Source organism: Synchiropus splendidus, chromosome 3 (genome assembly GCF_027744825.2).
Source record: "Synchiropus splendidus isolate RoL2022-P1 chromosome 3, RoL_Sspl_1.0, whole genome shotgun sequence".
Lineage (NCBI taxonomy): Eukaryota > Metazoa > Chordata > Actinopteri > Syngnathiformes > Callionymidae > Synchiropus > Synchiropus splendidus.
Window position 1 is genome coordinate 34,253,527 of NC_071336.1, and position 23,984 is coordinate 34,277,510.

Genomic DNA, 23,984 nt, shown 5'->3' on the forward strand with positions numbered 1-23,984 from the left:
CGAAACTGACACTGAAGCTCTTGAGCAGCTCACAGAGTTACACTCTGGCTGCTGGACGAAAAAAAAACGGGGTGTTTAAAAAGGCGGCATTTAAAATATTGCCCCTGGCAGACGGACGCGAGCTTGTGAAGGAAAACTTGTAAATATATTCCAGGGAGGGAAGCTTGGCAGAGGCCTCGGACGCATCTGTGTGTTTACCTGCCGTGTTTTCTTTGAGACTCGCTGCAGCCAGCGAACACCAAGCTGTCGAGCCTGAAGATTCACTCATGACGCTTTGTCAGAACCGGACTTGGCCCTTCCTTCGGTTACCAGCTTGAGTGACGTGGAGCTCTCTGGACGTAGAACTTTTGAATGAAAACATCTGCAGCTCATCCAACTCAATCACTGCACCTCCAACTTCTGAAGTGTGTTGTCTTAGCATTGAGTGCTGAGCCGAGTGCCGTCAGGCAGGCCAGCGATTTCAGAAGCTCTGGAGCCGGTCCTGAGGTGAGGCCGGTGCAACCGGCATGTGAACCTGAATTTGTTAGCTCCACTTCCTTCCTCTTTGCTGAGGTCAGGCTGTGGGGGCAGCAGCTGAAGTACAGATGCCCAGACCTCCCTATTCCTAGAAGCCTTCACCAGCTGAGGGATAATATATCTAGGTCTGCCCCAGGTCCCCCACCTCCTGTCAAGCGCCCCCTCAACTGACTTGTTTTAAGCATCTCCTGGATGACTGAGCGTCTAAGGTGCCTCCACACTCCTGTGTTCCCTGGTATTCATCGCTTCATTCATCTATGAGCAGTAAATGCTTATAACTGGAAATGAACGTGTGAATGTCACAACTCATGAGGAACACTTTGGCTCGTTTTCAATCCCTGCATGATCCTGAACTAGTTTCCCTCACTGTCAGCGTCACCGTAGGATCTGTGCTGGGATTGGTTAATGCCACACACATGGACGTTAAGGTCCGGATACCTATTTCCTGACTGACTGACACATCTGCGTCAACCTGCCTCCACTTTAACTTGTATCTCACTCACTTTTAAAACCTGTCCTGACGGAGAAACCTTTTGGGTCACTCCAAAGCTGGTGACCACAGTTGAGAGGAGAAACCCACTGGTCAGTGGAGAGCTCTTCTGACAAAGCTCAGAGGCAAAGTCCTCATGACTGAAGACGTCTTCATCCTCATGTCACTTGTGAACAAAACCCAACATGCTAAATCAGAATTGAAAAACCTGAGAGCTGAACTGGCATTAACAAGCTGTGAGTGCCACCAAAACAAGTCATGTTCCGAGAGGGTTTTGATGACGTGTCTGTTCACTGGGTCGGTCTCCACAACAACATCAGTAAACGCTGACATGCTGGAACAATATTTCACCTGAACAAGTGAACGACTCTTTTCCAGCCAGACTCTTCCTGCCTCAGACGGATGAATGGACAATCTCTGGCTGCTTCCTCCCTCACTTCCATGACGCTGCAGCTGCATACAGGAACACTTCAGGACTCCAAACATGACACTGCAAGACACGCTGGTGAGGAGCGAGGGTGTGTTTCTGAGCTTCAGAGAGACGCTGGGAATCATGTTTTAGAGATGATCGCTGCGTGAAGAGACGGCACACAAACCTTGTGGGCGGCAGTTTTGGGGGATTTTCCAGTGAGAGTTTAAAATGAAACGGAAGAGCTGATGAATAAAACTCAAGTCATAATTCAAAATAACTGGCTAAAGTCCCAGATGAGTCTTTGTCTGAGACGTTGAGGGTTCACACTATCTGTGTCGACAGCTTGAACCTCGGGGTGTAGCGAACAATCGCCGCTGCAGCTTGAACAGGAAGTGACTTAAAAGAGTTGAAAACACATTTCTCACTTCAGCTAAACTTCCATTGTTGAGTTCAGACGTGGCACAGACGCTTTGATGAGGCTGGGAAAGTCCACGGTGACACGCTCCTGACCCGCCTCTCTGGTGGATGTCTCGACTGTCCTTAAATAAATTATTAGATCTAGGACCCGCTGCCCGCCGTCACTCACGCTCTTGATTGACACGGACGCCGAAGCTCCAGATGCTGGTTGCTGGTCCTGCTGAATTCCGAAGACTCCTCACAAAGCCTGGGGCGATGGGCAGGTTCAAAGGTCACCCAGAACCTCACAAGTATCGCTGTGTGAACCGATGTGTGCGGTTGTGAGGCTCACAGCAAACGGTGTGTTTTTCTAAAGTTTAACAAAAGCGGAGAGATTCAGGCTGGATGACTGACAGCTGCAGCTCGAGGATCTTTCAGAGGAGGAGGACGGCATCAAGTCTTTGGAGCTCTGAATGTTTATCTACAGGAATGTTCTCACCGCAGGAGATTGGAGGAGCTACATCAAGTTTTGTTTTTCATTCATAAATAATTTTGTTCTCAGATTCAGTTCAACAGATGAAGATGGAACACAAACGTGGAGATAGAAGGAGAAAGATGCAACTGATCAGAAGACATCAGGTCGCATGACGGAGGGCTGACTGCCACGGTTGGTCCGAATCTCATCATTGCTCTGGAGCTACTGAGAGCCAAAGCGCCTGCTCCTCTGTGAGCCGATCAAACTCTCCTTCTCCGTGTGATAGAAACATATTTGTGCTCAAATCTCCTCGTCTGTTTATCATCACTCCCTCGCCTGAAGGTTAGCAGACGCCTACGTGGGTTGAAAGAGCCGCGAGCATCTCGATAAGTATTCAAAACACGTGAAGGAAAAGTCTTATCTGGAGCTGCTGATGATCCCGGGCGCCAGTCTCCCCCCTTCTTCGTGACAACGACTTTCTCCGCGGGAGGCTTGTCATTCCCGACAAATCACCGCTCCGATTGAGAAAAGCACACAGTCACAATTGACTCTTGAGTCTGTGAAGTGAATCAATCCTCTGATCTTTTACAAGTTCAAACTCTGTCACAACTATTTACCATCAGTTTCCTTCAAACAAGAAGCTCTTTTTCATGAAAAGATTTTAGCAGCAGTCGACTGAAGTGAAACTGGAGATGCTTTCTCTTTGTTGTCCACTAAATGTGACGTAATCTTCTGTGGTTTTTTTTCTCCTTGTATTGTCATAGAAAAACGTCACAAATTTATGTGTAATTCAGAGTTGAAAGATGCTTGATCTTAGAAGTGACGACAAAGATCCTGTATAGTTTTGGAGGAAGACATTTCAAGGCCCATTATTGAGCACGAGTGTGTTACATCATAGATTGTTGGATCAGAAAATGTAGCGTGTAAATCAGGTGAAGTGATGGCGGATTATTCTCCGCTGCCAGATGTGGAGCAACTTTGTTCAAGTGAGCTGGGTCGGGGGCCGCCTGAGCCCCTGAGGATTCTTCCTTGACTCACCCACTAATCCAGAGGCACCCACAGACATAATCCCACTTTTCACTGTTTTCTGCACCTCGGAATGGTTTTGTTGTGAAGAGAGTGTGTGTGTGTCCTGAAATCTTTGCGGTGATGTCATCACAAGTCTGATCTTGGGGAGGATCTGGTTTCATGAGGGTTTAATTTAACTGAAGTGTGTTTCATGTTTTATTGCAGCAACCAGCTTCAAGGATTCTGACTGAGTTTTACTGTACACACAGCAGCGGCCTGGCTTCATTGCTCTTCCATGTACAGCACCAACTGAACTGATGCTCTGTCTCATCCACAGCAACACAGCGATGGGCTCGAACTGGCGACCTTCCGCTGGGCGACTACGCTGAGCTGTGCCTCGGCTATGTGGCTTTTGCCAGCCTTCCTCACCACGACACTTGCTGCCAGACTCAACTCCAGTCTTCACCAGATTCTAGGAGAAGCTTCAATGATCCTGGTGAAAAGCTGAAGAACTGAAGTGTGAGAACATGGTGGGATTTCATGTCTCTTCACACCAGTGTTTAACTGACCCACTTACTCGACCTTCTGACCTCCACAGCTCAGCTCCGCTCTCACGAACCTGACAGAACCAGAGATGGTCAGGTGCTGTATGACATTTCCTCACTTCTGAAAGGTTGAGCAAGTAGATAGTCACCAGCGTGTAATCAAAGTCAGATGATCAGAGAGCGTTTGACAGGACACGTTTTCTTCCGAGTGGTCAGAACCAGAGGGCAGCTACGGCATGTTCAGGGGCAGCACAGAACATTTTGATTCACAATATCATGATTCATCAGGACTTCGCACTGAACAGCTTATTGCCATGACTCCGTGCCAGTTCTGGTTCTAGGATCAGAGTTTAGGAGTTTTTGACCATTTGTCCCACAAGTTCTTTGTGAAGCAGTGGCCAACCAGGTCTCACCAGGCTTCACCTGAGCAGCTGGTCACGTGACTTGGCGGCAGTATAGCGGTTAAAGCTCATCCCACAAGTGTCACAAGGTTGCTGGTTCACGTCCGGCGTACGTCTCTTGTGCATGTATTTTTTAAATTCCTCCATTTTACCATGATCCTCCTGGAAATATCAAGCGGCATAGATAGAAATGTGTGCGCCTTTGATTTGACTTTTCTATTTTTGGCTCATGCCACCAATAACATGACCCCGGTCTGTGTGTGTGTGAGCGTCTCATCTCCCCTCCACTGAATTCAACCGACTTCACCTCTATCAACAGTGAATCACAGGTGAAACACATGCCAGACCTTTAGTTCAGGGACGGACAAAGTCAAACGTGGAACCGAGTCATGTCAGTGGTGATGATGGTGAATCTGATGAGGCTCCAAGTCTTGGGACCAAGTCTTAGAACAATATTTTGACATTTTGTCGGAATTGCTCCCACTTTCCTTTAGTTCCTTAGTTTCCTATATAGCCCATCATAGCATCATCATTTGGTGAAGAGCCGCATGTGGCTGCAGGTTGGCCAGGCCTGCTCTAAACCCATCCAATTCATAGTACTGATATTAGGTTTTATCCTCGCTACAACCATCTGAGCTGAGCTTCCGCTTATGTCATCAGGTACTGACAGAAACTTGCCTTTTATATGACCAATGGTTACACTTTAGGGAAGACGTTTTGGCCATTAACCATTGAATTACTAGCTTATTCACTGCTCATTATCAGTAATTATTTAGTGGTTTAGAGTCAAATCTGGACTTTAGAATGATGAATTACCTGCCAATGTGATGTTAATACACACTTGAAAAGGTTTGTTCATGGAAATTTAAATTCAGACTTAAATCCAGGAATAACAGTAATTTAAAAAAAATGGTTGACTTTGATGTTCTACTGTGAAATTGGAGAGTGGATGAAGTGAAACAGAAAAACAGGTTGTTTTCCTGAGTCAGATGCTCTCAATATGGATGCATCGTCTGGTGAAGCTACGTAGCCAGCATCTTCTGTTGCAGCGAAAGACTGAGTCTGAAGCCCCTTAAACTCACATCATTATCAGCTCAAAATCTTCCTGCTGAAAATCCTCTCTGGCTCCCACCCTGCGCATGACAGGCCCTGTCATGGCACCTCTGGAAACCATTTTGGTTCCCTTTGCTTTAGCACAAAAATGAGCTGACACTTCATCGGGTCTGACAAACAAGACCCATTTCCTTCTTTCCGTTTCAGTCGTTTCCTTTATTTGGGATGCAACATCAACCTGTTCTCAAATTATTTTTTTGAAAAAGATAAACAACTTGAATTTTCTGTTTTTTGTAACAAAAATGTTGTAGCTTCTTTTATAAAATTTCAGCTCCGAGGGTGAAATTTCATCCACACAACACGTGAAGGGTTTCTACATGAATCAAGCTTGTCAAAATTAAGTCTTTTTTTTCATACTATATGTCCAGAACAGGCTTCAGAGACAGCCACGTATGATTAAAAGCGTACAGTGATCACTAGTGGGAGTACAGAGGAGGCGGAGGACAAGGTGGGGAGAAGAGGAAAGAGAAGCAGGAGGGAGAGTGCCGATGTTTATCTGGAGTTAAGCACAGAGATACGTGAAGGTGAAGAAGAGAGTGCAGGCAGAGGGGTGATGACTATGTGGTCGGGTGGGGGCAGGAAGGGTTGTGCAGGTCAAACGTTTGCGGAGGAGAACTAGTGAAGGAGGAGCTGGAGCTGTGTGAGTGGAGGTCAGCAGTGGGTGATGACAAGAAGAATGGAGCGATATGATCCTGTTTGGGTGCTTCGCCCTCATGGAAGACCACGCTCAAATAGACACCAGTGATTTTTGGATTTCATGGAGAGTCATGTGACCTGGTCTAAGAGACATTCCTAAAGTCAGGTGTATTCAGGGAGAGAGCGATCGGTCACAGCCGCCAGGAGTCAACTCTTCGGAACAGTGAAGTCGGAATGCCCTGAAATTTTGGGGTGACTTGAGTGAGGGAGTGCTGAGGTGGACTGGCTCCTCCCAGCAGGTCGGGGCCACACAGAAGCTTGAAAAGCTCCAGGACAGGAGAGGAGGCTCAGCAGAGGAGGAGCAGCAGCGGCAGGGCGACTCTTGGTTTGGCTGGATTAGCGAGCGGTGGTCTGCAGAGAGGGGTCGGGTTTCAGTCCTGGGCTCACTGAAGCTGCTTTGTCTGAGGGAGGGAGGGAAGGAGAGAGAGAGAGGAGGGGGCGAGGGTTTAAAGTTTGGAGGCTTGCAGAGGAGACGCCAGAGCGGGTCCATCTCTCCTACCATCAGTTCGGATTTAATCCCGCAGCTCCCAGGATGACGTCACGGTAAATGAACAAAAGTTGAGAAAAAGTTTTGTGGCCTGTTCATCTGACTGGTGTCTCTGCCTGCAGCTCTGTGGGATTATTTCTCCTCAACATCTTCACGCTCTGCTCCGCTCAGCTGCTGGAAGGTAGGCGCTTGCGTGCTGCTGAGTAACCCGGGCTTTTATTCTGACAGGACCTGACTCATTTGCTGTGCCTCACTTCTCTTGTAAACCTCCTCAAGTGTGCTTTAAGTGTGTCTCTTCAGTCAGAGCAGCACCTCAACTGGCTTAGCACCTCAGGTTCTGGTGTGTTTCTGCGAAGTTCTGACTCAAACTTCAGACCACTGTCAAAGGCACCTCAGCTACATTAGCACGTGAGGCTGCCACTCTCTTCTCTCTGGTCTTAATGTGAGTGGCATCACTGCTCTGTAACTCTGACTCTTTCAACTTTATATCTTTGCTTAGAACCTGAGCTACTTTTCTGCTTATTCAGCACTTTATATACTTTATATACATGAGCCACATTAGCAAGTGTTGACTGTGGTCATGGACGCAGGGTGGATTAGCACTTGAACTACACCTATCCTGACTTGGCTTAGCACCTCTGCAGCATTAGCACTTCACTTTTACCTATTATCTCCAGCTGTGGCACTTTTAACTCGACTTGTTTATTCTTTCATCGCGACTCGTTTTTGGATCTCAGATGCTTGGGCACCTAGCTTTGCTGTAGCACTGAAGCTCTTCGCACGGGTTGGGCGACATTTTTCTATGGTTGCACGTGAGCTACACAACATTTTCATTTACTTTTCCTTTACTTTCATTTACTCAACACACACATTCTGATGCGGTTCATGGACCTCACTTGTTTTACGACTTTGATAACTGTAACCCGCTGAACTCGGCTTCCCACGTCTCAGGTGACTGAAACGCACCATATTTATATTTGAAACTTTTTCATATGGTTTTGTGAAGCACTCAAGCTATTATTTTGGCTGAGTCAGCACTTCCCCCTAACAGCATGAGCTACCTTATTTTCCCGTTGGTTTTATTCCATTGCTAAAGTAGCATGCTGCGTTTCTGCTTGTTGGTCGGTAGTTGGATTTCTGTGCGGCCGACGTGAGTTGCTTTAGACACGCTGCGACTCATTTAGTACTTTTTAGTTGTCAAAACAATGAACATTTCATGTCAACCGTTTAGCCACTTTCACAAGGTTTGCTTGTTGTCGCGATGAACTTTTGCTGATTCAGCACCTCATCCAGGAGATGCAGCTTTAGCAGCAGAACCCTGGTTGTTTGGGTTACAATGGGAAGTGAGTCTAAAAATGCTCATCGGAGAGCAACGGTTGGGTGGTGTGTGTGTTAGGTGTGTGTTGTTAGCTCACTATCCTGACTGATGTAACAAGGGTCAGTCGGGCAGCTTCATCTTGGACTTGAGCTCAGCTTTCATCACAGAGCTGGAATCTGCCGTGGCATTTGTGGTGCGTGTGTGTGTGTGTGTGTATATGTGTGTGCGCGTGTGTGTGTGTGTTGACCTGTGATCGCTGAGACTCACAAAAGCAGCATTGTGAGGACTTGAAGGTCTCCGGAGCTCGTGTTCGCCCCGGAGAGCCGCTTCTCGATGACGACTCCGGGGTCACATGACCCGGCCGTGTTCGAGCCACCCATGACTCACTGTTTCTCTGTGTCCAGCAGAAATATCAGGCACAAATATTTCCAGGCTTTTTGTAAACAGAGCGGTCGCCACGGCTACACAACAATCCACAACACTCTCAACATCAACATCCATCACTGTTTACTTGTCATCAGACACATCCAAAATGTCAATTTCATATTATCCTCATGTTCATTTCTCAACACTGGGATCTCACTTTGGAACTTTTACTTTGACGTTAAAGTCATTTAAAAAAATCTTGAAAATGTAAGTACCTAATTTTACACATAAATCCACATTACTGCAATTTTTGTTTGGTTTATAACTTGTACTTTCATGTGATATTGATTCTCATTTCATCATCTGATTTTCTTTCACTCATTATTAACAATACGTTGCTACATCATCTTTTAATTAAACTTATATTATGATTAATACAACTTAATAAACAACTTGTCTGTTTTATATTTTAAATTGTTTGTCTAGTTTGCAAGTTAGACAATTTTAATGTATTTTACCTGCTGATAATATTCATGTTTTAATTTAATATCATAAAATAAATCGTGTTTTTCTGTGACACAGACTGAAAACATCACATGATGTGAATTGAAATTATTACTAAACTAAAGCTGCTGAACAAATATATTTAAATAAATATATTAGAAATGGATTATCTTTACAGCCATTGAGATAAAAAAATTGAAAGCTTTATTATTTAATTGAAATTTAAATATCTCATTCTCCTCGTTCCTTCTGTGTTTCTGCTGACTCATCAGGCTAATAAAAGTTGCCGATGAGCGGGGAGATCAGCAACCAATCAAGTTTAAGGGCCGGGTGTGAGGTCACTTCCTGTTTCCCTGGTCTCACAGCTGCTTGTTTGGCCACACTCGTGGATCCCAGCTGCGTCCCAGAAAACTCCCAAAGGAAAAAAAGGTTGCTGATTTAAGAAGAGCTAGTTAGCGAGGGATGCTGGAGTCCACTCGACACATGGAGCGTATCAGCAAGTGGAACAAGCAGAACCAGAGCGTCAGGAGAATGTGAGCGCGCGGCAGAGATGGTCGCTCCGAAAAGTGTCTGTGGGAAAGTCTGGTGCTTTAATTCTGACTTGATCAACAAATGATTTTCTCCTTCAAATCGCAGTCTCTGGCTCAACCAGAGGTGACGACTTTTAGCGACGTTTGCTTTGGAGCCTCCCTCATTATTTTTAGCCTTTTATCTCTTGTTTGCTCAGGCAAGGTCAACTGGCCTTGTTTGGCCTTCCTTCAGACCCTAATCTAATCTCTTCCTGCTGCTGTGGGGGTGCAGTCTGGTGCCAGGGAGAGCCAACGTCTTCCTCTGCCGCCGCAGCAGCAGGAGGCGTCAAATATTTGATTTTTATTCTGCGGGGCCCTGGGCAGGTCGCACTCTGGCCCCCCGGTGTGGACACTTCTGAAAAGGGACATCTAGATAAATTCCAAGCAAATATGCACTTGAAAGTGGTGAAATGGTTTGATCAACTTTTGATGGCAAAAGAGGGGGGAAACATGATACATTTATGCTTAAAATAGCAGGAAAATATCAGGTTTTTATTAGGTTTTTTTCCAACATCCCCACAGTACACGAATGTTACAGCAGTCTGGTTTTAAGATGGCATTATTTAAAATGTACATTTTTGTCCTAAAAAAATAAATATAATATGCTTGATATAAGCATCAAATGGCGGGAAATATCTGGTTTAAGGTGAGATTACTTAAAATGTTACTTTTGACAGCCCTAAAATAAGTCTAATGTCCTAGATTTATGCATAAAGTAGCAGGAAAATATCTGTTTTGAAGATGGCAATAATTAAAATATACATTTTTAGACATAAAAAATAAAGATAAATCAAACGGCAGGAAATATCTGTTTTTAAGATGAGTTTGCTGAAAATATAAGTTTTTCCACAGTAACAGTCATTGCATTTTTTCGCTGTTTTCTTTTGTTTCATGGTTTTTTTTGTTTTTGCTGGTTTGTTGTTTGTTTTTGTGTTTAACAGTGTCCGGTTTTGATGTTTGGTTTGTTTTACATGATGTAGTTGTGTTGTGTAGTTCTCTAGTGTTGTGCTTCAAAGTGGCTCCTTGTGTTGAGTTTGTTGTTCAGAAGCTGTGTAGAGTGAGGTTTTCTTTCAGAACTTTCTATTCGTCACCTGCTGTTAATGCAGTTTTATTTGGTAGTTTGGTATTGTTTTGTTGATTTGCTGATTCGTTGGAGACGTAATTTGTTGTTGTGTTTAAGAGTCTGCTGTGCGCTGGTTGTTGTGTTTGATGGGAAGCTGTTTAGTTGTGTGTTGTCATTTGCTTCGAGTTTGTTTTTCTGTTTTCCTTTAGAGGGTTTGTTGGAGTTCTGTCGTCTTGTTTGTTCACATGTTGAGTGTAAAATAATGGGCTCTGTGATCCGAAGCGTGTCGCTGATGTGACGCTGTGATTCAGGATTCATGTGTTCATCTTGGTCCCCACAGGTTTTCATCCACGAGTGCTGTGACTTGTTGAGTTGAGGAATGGGAAGCCCCTGTGTCTTGAGTTGTTGGTTGTGTATAGTTTTGTGTCTGCAGCTGGAACTGGGTGTGTGGCAGCGTGCAGCATGAACTCCTCCTCGAGTTTGCTCCGGCTTTGGACTCGGCGTCAGTCAATATGTCAGAAAAATAATTAAGAGCTGGACGTGGCACAACAGCGACTTGTTCAGCTTCCATTTGTGGTCTTGGAGCTCATGAGGTCATCCAGACTCAACCCTTTTCCGCCCGCATGTCGCTTTTGAGGAGCTGCGACTTTGTCATGTTGGAGCTGATCTGCCTGTCACACCAATGATGACGTCAGCATTTTTCGCTCTGTGCAGGTCCACTTTCTGTCACTGGGTCGGGGGTTGTGGTTTGACAATGTCTTGAATTGGATCCATGGATTCCTTTGTGAATTTGTCCCTCACCGTCCTCATCTTCCTGCAGTCATACCTTCGTCATGAACCTCATTGTTGTCCTCCTCCTTTCCATGTCCAACATCCTTGGTCCAACTCTGTCTCTCCTCGACACAGACCATCTGTCCTCCCTAACGTGTCTCCAAACTTCTTCACTTGTCTGTTTGATAGACTCACTTCTGACTTCGCTTTCCCCCCATGATGATGTCAGCATCTTCATCTCCACTCTCCCTGCCTCTCTTCTTCACCTCCCTTTATCACCATCTCCCTCATCTTCAATCCTCCTCCCTCTGTTCTCTGAGCTCACGCCTCCACCTCGCCATCTTCTCCTCATCTTCATCTTCAGGCTTCAGTTAGGTATTGAAGCATAGATTTCAGTTCAGTTGTGGTTTAGTTGGCTCATTCCCACGTCTTGTTGTTTTGTGTTAGACTTATTGCCATTTATTCACCTTAATTCAATCAGTGTTTATTTTATTGCGGCGCACTGCTGCAATTTTTTGCTGCATCCATTTGTGGCTTCAGTGTTGCACAGATAGTGACGGCTGTCGCAAGTGGTGGCTCTGACTTTAGACTTGTTTCAGTCTGAGCTTCATTCTGTGACTTGCACATCTTCTTTCTCCTTCGGCTTCTCCCTTCAGAGGTGGCCACAGCAGATCACCTTCTCACCATCTCCCCCTGTCCTCTGCTTCGCTCTTCTGTCAAACCTACAAACCTCATGTCCTCCTTCACCACCTCCATCAATCTCCTCTGTGGCCTTCCTCTCCACCTTCTGCCTGGCAGTTCCAACCCCAACATCTTCCTACCAATGTACTGGCTCTCTCTCCACTGTACATGTCTTTTCAACATCTTCACCTTTTTCCTTCAGCTTCTCCCTTCAGCGGTGGCCACAGCGGATCATCCTCCTCCATCTCACCCTGTCCTCTGCTTCCTCTTCTCTCAAACCTCCAAACCTCATGTCCTCCTTCCCCACCTCCATCACTGTCCTCTGTGGCCTTCCTCTCCACCTTCTGCCTGGCAGTTCCAACATCTCAACATCTTCATCTCCCAATGTATTGGCTCTCTCTCTCTCCTCTGTACATGTCCAAACCATCTCCATCCAGCCTCTCTGACTTGGTCTCCTAAACACCTGAGCACATGTGCTGTCCCTCTGATCCTATCATCATCCTGCTCTCACTCCCAGAGAGAAGCTCAGCATCTTCATCTCTGCTCCCTCCAGCTCTGCCTCCTGTCTTCTCCTCAGTGCCACTGTTTCCAAACCATACAACATTGCTGGCCTCACCACCCTTTTGGACACTTTCCCTTTCATCCTTTTGTCACGCATCACACCTGACACTTTTCTCCAATGATTCCATCCTGCCTGCACCCACTTCTTCACCTCTTTCTCACCCTCTCCATGGCCCTGGACAGTTGAGCCTCAGTACTTCAAACCCCCCACCTTCTTTATCTCTGCATCCTGTAACTTCACCTGTCCACTTGACTGATTCACACACATGTATTCCGTCTTACTGCAGATAACCTTTGTATTCTGTGACTCGCACATGTTCCTCCAAAATCTGGTGCCTGTTTTGTCGACTCATCAACAAGCACTAATTAATGACAGAAGTGGAGTTTGAAAACAGTTTTTAAGAGGCTCGGTGACAGACTGCTGCGAGCCATGAAGCCAGGAGCCGTGTAGGTTCTGAGAAGAGATAAACCAGGGCGTCACAAACTCACGACTCAAGTGTGAAACCTGAAGACAAACACAACAGGCGACTGGCTCGAGCCTCACTTTGACCCGCAGCTGACACACATTTACAACTCCTGGCTCCTGACGTGTAAAAATAGATTTAAGGACGCCAGCGACAACATGAAAGAAAAAAGTCCTCCACTTTCGACACAACGACAAATCAACAACAAATTCTGAGGCATTCAGACGAAGCCTAATGCACAGCACAATCAGAAGAAGAGAGAAAAGACAGCTGGACATGTAAGTAAAGGACGAAACACAAGCAAAAGCAACAAACGCATCAGAAAACTCAAAAACACGAGGGTGTGGGGTTGTCAAAACACAACAGTCAGCAAGCATTAACTGCAACAGCAGGAACACACAACATTTAACACAGAAAGCTGGAGCAGGAAACGACACAGCACCTCACATGAGTCAGTCCCTCCTGATGTTACAGTTTTTCATTGATTGTTGCAACCAATAATGGCCAGCAGATTTTAAAGAAAACTGCGGTGAAAGTTTGATCATTTGTGGTTCTGGAACAACATGATGGCAAATAAGAGTCTTTACAAACGAGTTTGGAAAAAACTAGTGTCGGTTTTTTTAATCCTGAGAAGTTTCTGGCTGAAATGTTTTTTAACATTATCGCCACGTTAAATAAGAAATCATGATAATAATGATAAACCTCTATTTTTGATGATGATGTTCCTGTGAGTAGTTTGCGGTCAGCCATGTTTGTTTACATCCGCTGGGGTGACGCTGCAATCGTCGGTTCTGCTTTTTACTTCCTTCTACTCTACATTTCCATCATGGGAATTTGGACATTTAGGAATGGATTCAGGATCCTTCACGTCCGAATCATGACCCTTGGCGGCAACATTTGTGGGCAAATGTGGGCGTTTGACGACGCACATGACGTCATCTCAACAAGGAAGGAGGGGTTATGATGCCGCAGATTCTGCGTATAGGGCAGGGCCAAAGGAGACTCCAGTGATTGGTGGAATTGGTGGGAAAGTCGTGGTGATTGGACAAAACTGCGGTGCTTCACAGAACTTGCAGGGATTGGCTGTGTTCATAGTTGCGATTGCAACAGTGCTGACTGAAGAAGCTCTGCAGAAACACAACATCAGTTAGAAGAAGACACAAAAGCAAGAGAGCAAATTAGAGCAATAGAGGCCAAGCAATGTTCAATGTAACGTGAAGTGAACTCAACAGCCGAAGCCAAAATCCGTGCAAATAACACTGAGAATGTGAAATACAGAACACACAACATTTAAGGTTGAAAACACCTGCAACATTAAAGGCAAAGCCAGAGCAGATAACTCATCACAGTCATTTTTTATGTTGCTTTTTTCAAATTCATTGTTGTTGCAGTGTAGCAAGTTAGTTCTGTGTTTTCCCACCAAACAACTAGACTCAGAGCAACTACACCTCCGTCGCTGCTGCTCTGCAGTCAGGACACGTCAGTGTTTGGCTTCAGCTGGCGAGTCCCAGTCCAAGTCAAACACAGATGATGGCTCTTTAATGAGACTTTAGTGTCGGAGGTTTGTTCTCTTGTGCGGCGGACTTCAATGCTCCATCCTGCTGCTGCGAGGTGTCGAGGTCAGCACACGTGTGTGTGTGAGACTGTGGTCTGGTGCCGCCGAGGGTCCGACACTTGATTAGCGCGCTAATATTTCCACAAGGAAACGACCGGCTCTTAAGTTTGTCGTCAGGATTGCCCACGATTTAGAGAGTGTTTCCTGGGAGACGCCCACTTCCTGTCCAGGGAAGACCACGGCCGTTGAGTCCAACAAGAAGAGTCTGTGTGTGTGTGTGTGTGTGTGTGTAGCGGTGCTGCCGGGCCCACAGGGTCGGACCTGGTGAGGGTGAGAGACGGGCTCATGGGGTCAACTCCTCTTCCACTTCTAGTTTTTCAGCCCTCGGTAAAGATGACTAGATCTGACTATTCCATCCAGGTTGGAGCTCAGATATCTAGGGGTCCTGTTCATGAGTGAGGGAAGGATGCAGCTGATCAGATAGATCTTCACTCACGCCTGTGGTCACTAGCTGAACTCTGTCTCAGAGACTTAGAGGGGAACATTTTCTCCTCCAAGAGAAGAATGAGGAGGTGGTGGTAGTCAAGATGTCTTGTGGGTTAGTGAGCGAGTCGACCCAGGACTCGCTCCCAGGTGATCTGAGAACACGACCATGATCTCCCAGGAGATCATGAGGAGGTCTGGGCCTCTTTACTTGGACCGCTGCCCCCGAGATACGAGGAGGGAAATAATTGTGAGACGTTAATTTCTCTATGATCTAGGGTTGTGGTCATGAACTTCAGGAAGACAAAACTGCGGTGGTGATGCTGAACTTCAGACAGACAGGTTGAGGTGTGAGACAGGCTGCGGTGCCACGGGTATGTTTGTTGAGAGGCTCTTAATGAGTTAATGATGTGTGTTGTTGTGTGTGTGTGTGCGTGTGCCCAGCTGGTCTGCAGCTGCGTTGGTTCTGAGCTAACTGTCGACTCACTTCCTGCCTCTGATCCACTTCTCTTCTCTTCATTCTCATCACTGGTCCACGCATCTTCATCACAAAAACCTTTTCATCCGACTCTCTTTGAACGTCACACCCCCTCCAGAAGCCCCTCCCCATTCTGCTCACTGTTAGCTGAACTCCCATGAACTCTTGTCCGGTTCTCGGGCTGTTGGCATCAGCACTTCTCAGCGAGTGTGTTTTCGGTGGAGCCCGATCGATGACATGGGTCAGCAGGAGCTCCGGAGAGGGAGCTGCCGCGTGACACTGGAAACTCTGGCCTGAAAAGGGCTGAGCGGTGATATTGTTTCAGGTGAAGCAGATTCAATACTTCCTTCAGACCGACGTGTCTTTGTGGCCAAACTGGACATTCCATACATGAACGGCTCATTTTGACGAGTCGAGTTTCTAATCAGTCACGCTTGTGGTGGAGTTGAAAAATATCAATCAAAAATACAGCATTTTTGCTGACTCTGCAAATTCTGGTCACAGTTTCACGAACAAGGTGACATGAACCTGGATGTTAACTCGAGGTTTTCCTCTGACTCACCAAGTTTTGTATATGCACTAGTGTTGGCGACCACCAGAGGGCCGCGGCCCGGCGGAGAATAGGTGGGTAAGACTCGCAGGGACCTGCTGAGACCTGTGATGTTGTATGTCAGAGTGAGTCAGCCAGATGAAAACCTGAGTCACACTCTTGGTGACTCATGAATCTTGCTCTGAACTCCAGTTTAGACTTGGACCGCCTCAGGTTTCCATTCATCTGGACTGACTCAGACACCACAGTGAGTCTCTACTTTCAACTCAGTGAATCACCAAGTTGAACCCACATATCTGAGTCCCTATGACCTACTGAAGTTACTATTCTAGTACTCAGTTGGACTTGACTGAATCCCACACATCTGAGTGAGTTTGAAAGAAGTTGAATCAAATGAATCATCAAATCTTGTTTGTTAGACAGGAAATTGTTTCACACCTGCTGTGACTCACTGATTCCTGAGCTGTGTAAAGAATAGTTGTCCCAAACCCCTGCTGTCAAGACTTGGAAGTTGTGAGTTAGAGGACCTGTTTTGAATGAGTCCCCTGTGACTCGACTGCATCACAGGCTTCCATGTGATCACATTATCGCACCAGGGACTTTTCTTGTTTTTGCTAACCAGTTGCTAATGACAGGAAATGACCAGGTTTGAATGAGTCATGACTTGTGTGGATCATCAGGGCTCAACTCAGCTGAGTCGGTCAGTTGGACTCATGTTGTTGGACATGAAGAGGCTGTCTCATGCAGCTGTGTGTCGAGTGTTGAGCCAGTCAAACCCCATCACGGATCAGAACCAAGTCCTATGCACAAAATGCAGGTCACTATCGAGTCATTGCTGCAGGGACATACTAAGCAGGTGATGACTCGTACAGTGGGTCAGTCTTTCTGACTGTTGACCAGGTTTAACCACCTCACTCCACTCTTCTAGCTCTAAAACCTTCTACAGAGCGAGACATGATCAGTCCCAGCTCCAGAAACAGGGAGTCAAATGGGTCCTGACTTGTGACCTGTCAAAGTCTTGCAACTGCCTTTAAGGGCTGTCGATTCATTGTGGTCGGGATAGATGAGTCATGTCAGTGTGCATACTTGCGATCACTCCCAGACAGTTGGAGGAAAAAGTCTTGTCAAGTGTCCGCCCAAGTCGCGCCTGAAATGTTGTTCTGCTGGTGATGGAGGAGACACGTTTACGGCCCGGGTGAAATACTCTTCATTCTCTGGTGCTCTGAAACTGATTTCAGGACATGTTGAGTTAGTTTTCGGTCTCCAAATATTGAGTCACCAGGCCAGCAGGTTCTTGAAACTCCATCCTGTGCCTACAGCCAGAGGTGGGACGTGGAAACACATGACTTCAATGTTGGCGGAGGTCACCGCTCCTTCACCACATCTCAAGTGTTGCATCACCTCCGTGAGGTCATCAGCCGTTCATGAAGCATTATGGGGACGAGTCTCAGTCCATCACGTCTCAAGACCAAGACAAGACAAGACAAGAAGACAAACTCCTCAGAGACAGAAATGAGTGGTTCAGTTCAGCCCTCGCGTCGCACACCTCCCACATGTACGACAACAGTCTCAACAGAGCATCCTGTTCTCAGTCTGCTGCACGGATGACATCAGACGTGGTAGGATTGTCTCCGTCATGAGGACGTGGCTCAGAGCTGGCAGCAGAAGATGCAGCAGACGTTTGTTTTCCAACTGTTTATCATTAGAGCCCGCAGCGCTGATGTGAAACACTCGCTCACCAACATAAATCTGCGTCTCCCAGAAACATTTTGTTCAGCAACGTCTTCCTGGTCAAGTTGAAACAACTTTTTCAGGCCGACTGGATCAATCCCAGACCTCCTGGCTGCGGGTCCCCGGCTGGCCCCCGAGAGTGGGGCCTTGAGAGGCAGTGATCCGCTGACGTTTCTGTGTGGCGACGCCAGACACGATGAAACGTGAAGCTGGTGTTGTCAGGGCTGTTTGAAATGAGGTCAAACTTGAGGAACTGGTGAACTGTTTGCAACGTGTTGGAGGAGATTGAAATTCATGCAGTCATTCAACGTGCTCCACTGCTGGTGTGGAGACAGGAGCTCGGTTTGGACTTGGGTCAGATCAGTCTTTTTAGTTTGCTTTCTTCTATCCACTGAAGCTGCATGCTGACACCACTTCCTGTTCATGCTGCTGGTGCTTCAGAATAACGGTGTGGGTGAGCATTCATTGTTAGAGCTGCTGTGGATGTGAAGGAGGATGAACCTGGTCAACAGTCTGGACTCATGTCAACCTCACCTGTAGGAGTCCCCACCTTCACCATCTTCATCATCCTCCACTCTCACCTTTATGTCCTCTGTCATCAAGAACCGCACTGTGGTCCTCTTCTTCTTCTTCTTCTTCTTCTGGGTCCAACTCTGTCTCCTCTCTCCCCAACCATCTGTCTTACCGAACTTTGTCTCCAAACTTCCTCACGTCCTTCTGATAGACTCATCTCTGATCCTCTCCATTCTCCCAATGACAACCTCTGTGTCTTCTTCTCTGACTCCTGAGACTCTGCACGTACATCATGACATCTACTTCTCCCTCATCTTTACTCTTCCAGTCCTTCAGTCTCACACTCTCTCCTTCCTCTTCTCCTCCACTACTAATCACTATATCATCAGCAAACATCATGGTCCATGGTGACTCCTCCCTCAACATCATGTCAGTGTCTCCATCACTGTAGGAAGGAAACTTAGTAGTAGTAGCAGTAATGTTGTTGTTGCTGTAACTGTTGTAGTCATGTTGAGACTGCAACAGTTCAGTATCATCTCATGAACTCATGAAGGGTCTTTTTCATCTTTTAACATCATTCTTTTATTTTTATATAGACATATTTCCTCCCAAAATAGAAAACCTTTTATCAAAATGTATTTCCACAACACTGAGTAATGTCATATTTTTTTACCCAAGATTCACCTATTATTTATTAATAATATATTTATAACATATTTTTATTTGTCAAGCTTTTCATGAGGAAATATTAATGTCTGAACTCAAATGGTTCAGTTGTTGACCAAATCATTGGTCACAAATACGTATCTATTAGAGCCATGTTGTATTGGGATTGAACCTGGAGCAGTTCCAGCTCCTCTCCCGGTGTTTATCGTGTCCACGGCTGATTCATATCTTGCACCGCGAGCTGCTGACAGAGACGCATCAATAATCCCAGCGGAGTGATTCGGCTGTAAATACAGCAAATAAACTGGTCCGAGGGGCTGGTGAGCCTCCACTGTAAAAACAGACCACCGTGAGCAGCCGATGGAGCCGATACATGTTTCCGTCTGGGCCCCTCGGAACATGTGGGCTCTCCAAACTGACAGGCGACTGGCTGTGGAAGGAAGCCAGCACACGTGTGTCGGGCTGGGCGGATGATCTCTGCCTCTGTTGAGCGGCTGATGTGACATTTGGTGCTGACTCTGGGCCCGGTTCGAGCTGTTTGCCTTCGGTGGAGCTGAAGTCAGGTCACCGAACATGTGCTCACCACCTTCCCCGACAGACAGGGGCGACATCAGCGCCGTGCTCACTCATGCTAGTACGTCCCTCAGAGGTTCAGGGGTGATTTTGGGTGGAGCTTCATGACCTCAGCCCCGAGGTTCATCATCTGGTGGAGTCAATCCAAGTTGCTGCCCAGTCTGGCCCAGCCTTCACCTTCTCCCACGGCTCTACAAACCGAAGCTGACACTGTGAAACAGTTGTGACTCATCACTTCACTGATGAAGATACCAAACTTATGATCGGAACCAGAGCAGGGCGTAACCGCTGACCCACTTACAGTTACGTAACTCTGCCTTCAGACTCCTCTGGAGCTGCTGCTGTGGGGGTGCACGTCCACTGGGGGGATGAGACCTGAGAGTCTGAGAACACGGAGGCGAAAGAGATGGATTGTCCTGTTGTGGGAGGACAAGCGTTGGCGTTAGGGTGAGGGGGAGCTTCCCCGGGGGGCAGCTCGGTTGGGTCTTGTTCACGAGTGAGGGGAGGACGCAGATGCACAGGAGACTTCAGTGGTGGATGGAGACATTCTTTTCTTAAAATGTTTTAAAAACTTCCTGCCCCATTTTGTTCTGACGTATATGTAGTTATGGATTTAAACTTCATGGCTCAGACCAGTTCAGGCTCATATGTCCAGAGGAAGTGGATATAAACACACCCAATATCTCTCCTACAAGGTGTAAGGATTGATTTACCCCCTGAAAGATTGGGCCTTTGTTTGGCAGCCCACCCCTCAAGACTCCACTGTTCAGAGTGAAAACGAGGAGGAGGCTCGACCTGCGTCTGACCCGACCCGTGACGCTAGCGAGAGCTGACGGCTCCGTCTTGTGGTGGCACAGGTTGAGGGTCAAGGTTCGCTCCAGGAGGTGAATCTCCACCGTGGGTTCAAACAATCGGGGCGACTAATTGACTGACATTGTTTAGCAGAGGTCAAAGTTCATCCTTATTTCCCCCATTGGTGTGAAGCCATCAGCTTTCAGGTGAACCTGCAGTGGGCGCCTTGTTTTGTGTAGCAACAGTGGCACCTCCGTGTTCGGCTGATGAACCTGCTCACACAGCACCAGAGTCTGACTTCAGTGTGGCCGTTGGTCTGATGGCTCAGATTTGAAAACACTATTAAACTGTGACGCTACGTCACCAAAGCTCCAAAATATACTGTGCTGTATTGTAGTGTTCTGTAGTATACGGTGCTGTACTCTACCATGGTGTCTGGACTGCACTTCAATACACTGCACAACATACTGCATATATTTACATGTGGACATCTATATATCTATATATATATTATACCATGACTTTGTATGTTATTGTTATTTTATGTAGACTATGACACATTGTACTAAAATGCCTCTTTATTGTGCCTAATCTGTTAACTAGACTGTACCTAACTATAAATACGCTCAAAGTACACAATATTACACAACAACTCTGCTGTAACCAGGACTTTATTTTGCTTCAGTATAATGTAATGTGTGATTCTTCATTCTTCTGAAGCATCTCATTCACCCTAGCTGTAACACGGAGAGTCGTGTCCTCCACCCAGTCTGCACTCTCTTCTTCGCCTCCTGTGCTGTCTGTCCATCACTCTGTACGACCACCCCCCAAGACTCAAACTCAGCTGTTGTCACTTCCAGCACTTCCACTAATCCTTCCTCCTCATGTATTCTTTTGAGTTACATTCATCTTCTCTCCTCCTTACACTCATTCTAGATTACTGCATCATCAGCAAACATCATGATCCTTGGAGACTCCTCCACCTCACGTCAGTCTGTCCATGATCAAGCTACTTGACTGAACTACTCCCTAGTAATTGTGCTTGACATTAACTGGTGATGGGTCGATGAGGTTTCATGACACAGTGTCCTGATTTTCAGAGGCCACCAGATGTCACTGTCTGCTGTGAAACCTCGCATCATTTCTAAACCAAGAGCGCCACTGATAATTAGACCACTGTTTCATGAAACCTCATCTGCCCATCACGAACTATTCCATCTTAGCAGCGCCAACTTTACTAGTGTACCGTGCTAGACAGATACTTTGTTGCACCGTAGTACACCATGTTCTCTCATGATTACCATTTTCTTTCTACTGATGTTCCATTGAAGAAGTTGTTCTGTTTTGTCGACATACAAGCTCAACACTCATCGCAGACATCTACAGAAGAAAAGAACGAGAATTGAGGTCAAATGTTTTCACTTCTCACTGAACCCGTTAGTGGCAAATGGGTGTAGCTCACACGCCTGTTACAGCGACTGAGGGGAACCCTCGCAGGATGGACTTATACAGTAACCCAAAAATGTTTGGGAGTTTTCTGATGCAGGCGGATATAATTCAGCCTCTAATGGACACCAGAGCTCAGAGCGAGGGCGAGTTTGATCGACTGCTGGGTTCAGATTTCTCACGATATTGTCACCGATGAGGTCGACAGCAGGCTCCTGAGTTAAGGGTCAAGTGAAACGTGTTGGGTCGTGCGGGTCGTCCACATGTGGGTCAGCCAAACTGCCCCGGCCTCTGGAGCGCTCACAAGCGCCGCTGCACTTGAGTCAGTGAATGAAGCCGACTGCAAGTGCGCTGGCCTCCGGCCCGCTCCGACTGTGGGGAACAACTCTGGCGGCAGATCCGCAGCAGATGGTATCACTCAGCCCTCTCCCCCTCCCTCCCTCTGTAGGAACAGTTTGGATAAGCTACACGAGTGTCTCGGGCGTGATGAATACAAACATGTCAGACCTTCGGCTGACTTCCAAACTTTGGACTGGAGCGCTGGAAAATACAGATCCTGAGAGCTTCAACTGTGGCTGCATGAAGCCCAAACTTTCAGTCTACATTTGAAGATTTGCTCGATAAAAAACCCCTCACTGAGTCGAGTCCATATGAGTCAATCTCTGAACTGACTCAGGCTAATTGTCTTGGTTGTCGAAACACATGGCTCTGTCATCTGTCTGAGCGACTCCTCTCCCCTCCATCATGCTTGGAGGTGACTTGAGTCATCGATGTGTGAGCATCAGTGCTTCCATGAGTTCCTGGATACTTTCTGCTTGGGGTTTGCTCTCCTTCTTATGTAGAATTTTCTGAGCACTCTGATTTCCTCCCACAGTCCGAAGAAATACAGTCTGGTGACTCTAAACTCTCCTCAAGTCTGATAGAGTGGTTGTCTGCCTGTGTGTTCCCTATGAAGGACTGTAGACCTGTCTAGCGTGTCCCCCACCTCTTAGGGCCCATTTCTCCTCAACGTTCCAAACAGATCCGGATCCGGACCGATCCTTCTGGCCAGGCTCTGCGTCTAGTTCCTCCATATTTCCACAATGCTTACAGATATGGGCCAAACAGAGCAGTACCACCAGAAACCATGGGGGGCAGTGTTGCTTTTACTACCTGATAAGTAGCTCTAATGAGACATGAAGAAGAGCATGAATGGGCCTGTATTCCTCTCGACCTGGTACCTTACCCTCTAGTTGTTAAAAATGGAACCACATGTTAAACTTCATAGCTGACAAAGATGAATCTGAATCAGTGGAAAGGGAAATGTGTGACTCATAGGTTAATGACTCAGTTGCTGAAATGAGTCATTAATAATCATATATACTCTTCTCAATCCTTTTATTTATTGACATTTTAGCGTCGTGCTACATAAGCAGAGCGGTCACTTCCTGACTCAGTCAACTTTGTAAATGAGTTTGAGTTTGAAGCGAGCGCCTCATGTGCTCAAGGGAGCCCTCCGGTGAAGCGACACATCATGGTGAACTGGAGTTTGATTTGTCCCGCTGTGTGACTCTCAAATATGGAGTCGGAGGACAGCCGATCCAGGACTCTCAGGTGAAGACGGGAGTGTGACTGACTCAGGGATGGAAGAGCCAGCGGCGGCGCGACTCGTGCCGCCCCTCCCCTCGCACTTTGCTCACAGTTCCGTCTCCACAGCTGCTTAAACAGAGCTTGTGTTGATTCAAAACAAAGCGGCGTTTGCTCGCAGACCCCCGACAGCCGACCCCCCGCCGAGATCCACTTTGAGCTGCACTTGATTAACTCTGCGTCTTTGTTGGTCTGCGGCGTGAAGCTCTGATGTTCCGCTGTTTGACCTGCGAGGATATTTACAGTCGGTTCAGGGGCTTTTCCTCTTTTCTTCTGTGCCAGTGGAACAATGAGGCTGCAGCGCATTAACGCTGATCTGCTTCCAGCTTCTCTGGCATGAAGCCTGTGTGATCTCTGAATTTGTCGAAAAGCAGGATGGGCAACGATTCCTGAACATGCTTGTGTGGAGAAGAAGAATAGCCTCCTTCTTCTTTATTCATAGCACAGAGTGGACGTTCCGGGCTTGTTCTACCAAGATGCGATCCTTCTGTGCAGAAAGTACTGACTGCACCTTTAAACCTCGCGGTTCTGAGACAGCAACATTCCTCCACACAATGAGGAGAGTGTTCCTGTGGTGTGTTCTGCGATAAGAACCTGGCATCTCCGTGTTTGTGTTGAGACCGACCGAGTTCTTTTGGAAACCCTTTCTCATATTTGGGCTCAGCTTTGTACCTGCTGGAGGAAAAGAAAGACCTCGATCCGTGACCCGACTCTCGCGCAGTTTTGACATATATG

General features: G+C 46.8%; 1 protein-coding gene across 4 annotated transcripts in view; it reads left to right on the top strand.

The window, feature by feature from the left end:
• The first annotated feature begins 845 nt into the window (after positions 1 to 845).
• LOC128756552 (collagen alpha-1(XVIII) chain-like) overlaps positions 846 to 23,984 on the top strand; it is a 45,898-nt gene continuing 22,759 nt past the window's right edge. The window contains exons 1-6 of one of the 4 annotated variants that reach the window (XM_053861180.1): positions 846 to 1,511; positions 2,377 to 2,540; positions 2,632 to 3,827; positions 3,896 to 3,939; positions 6,577 to 6,595; positions 6,662 to 6,720. In XM_053861180.1, coding sequence (XP_053717155.1) covers positions 6,585 to 6,595; positions 6,662 to 6,720 — 70 coding nt within the window. In that variant the 5' untranslated portion in view covers positions 846 to 1,511; positions 2,377 to 2,540; positions 2,632 to 3,827; positions 3,896 to 3,939; positions 6,577 to 6,584. Of the gene's footprint in view, positions 1,512 to 2,376; positions 2,541 to 2,631; positions 3,828 to 3,895; positions 6,596 to 6,661; positions 6,721 to 23,984 lie in introns of all 4 variants that reach the window. The other 3 variants (XM_053861181.1, XM_053861178.1, XM_053861179.1) reach the window with 3 other exon arrangements.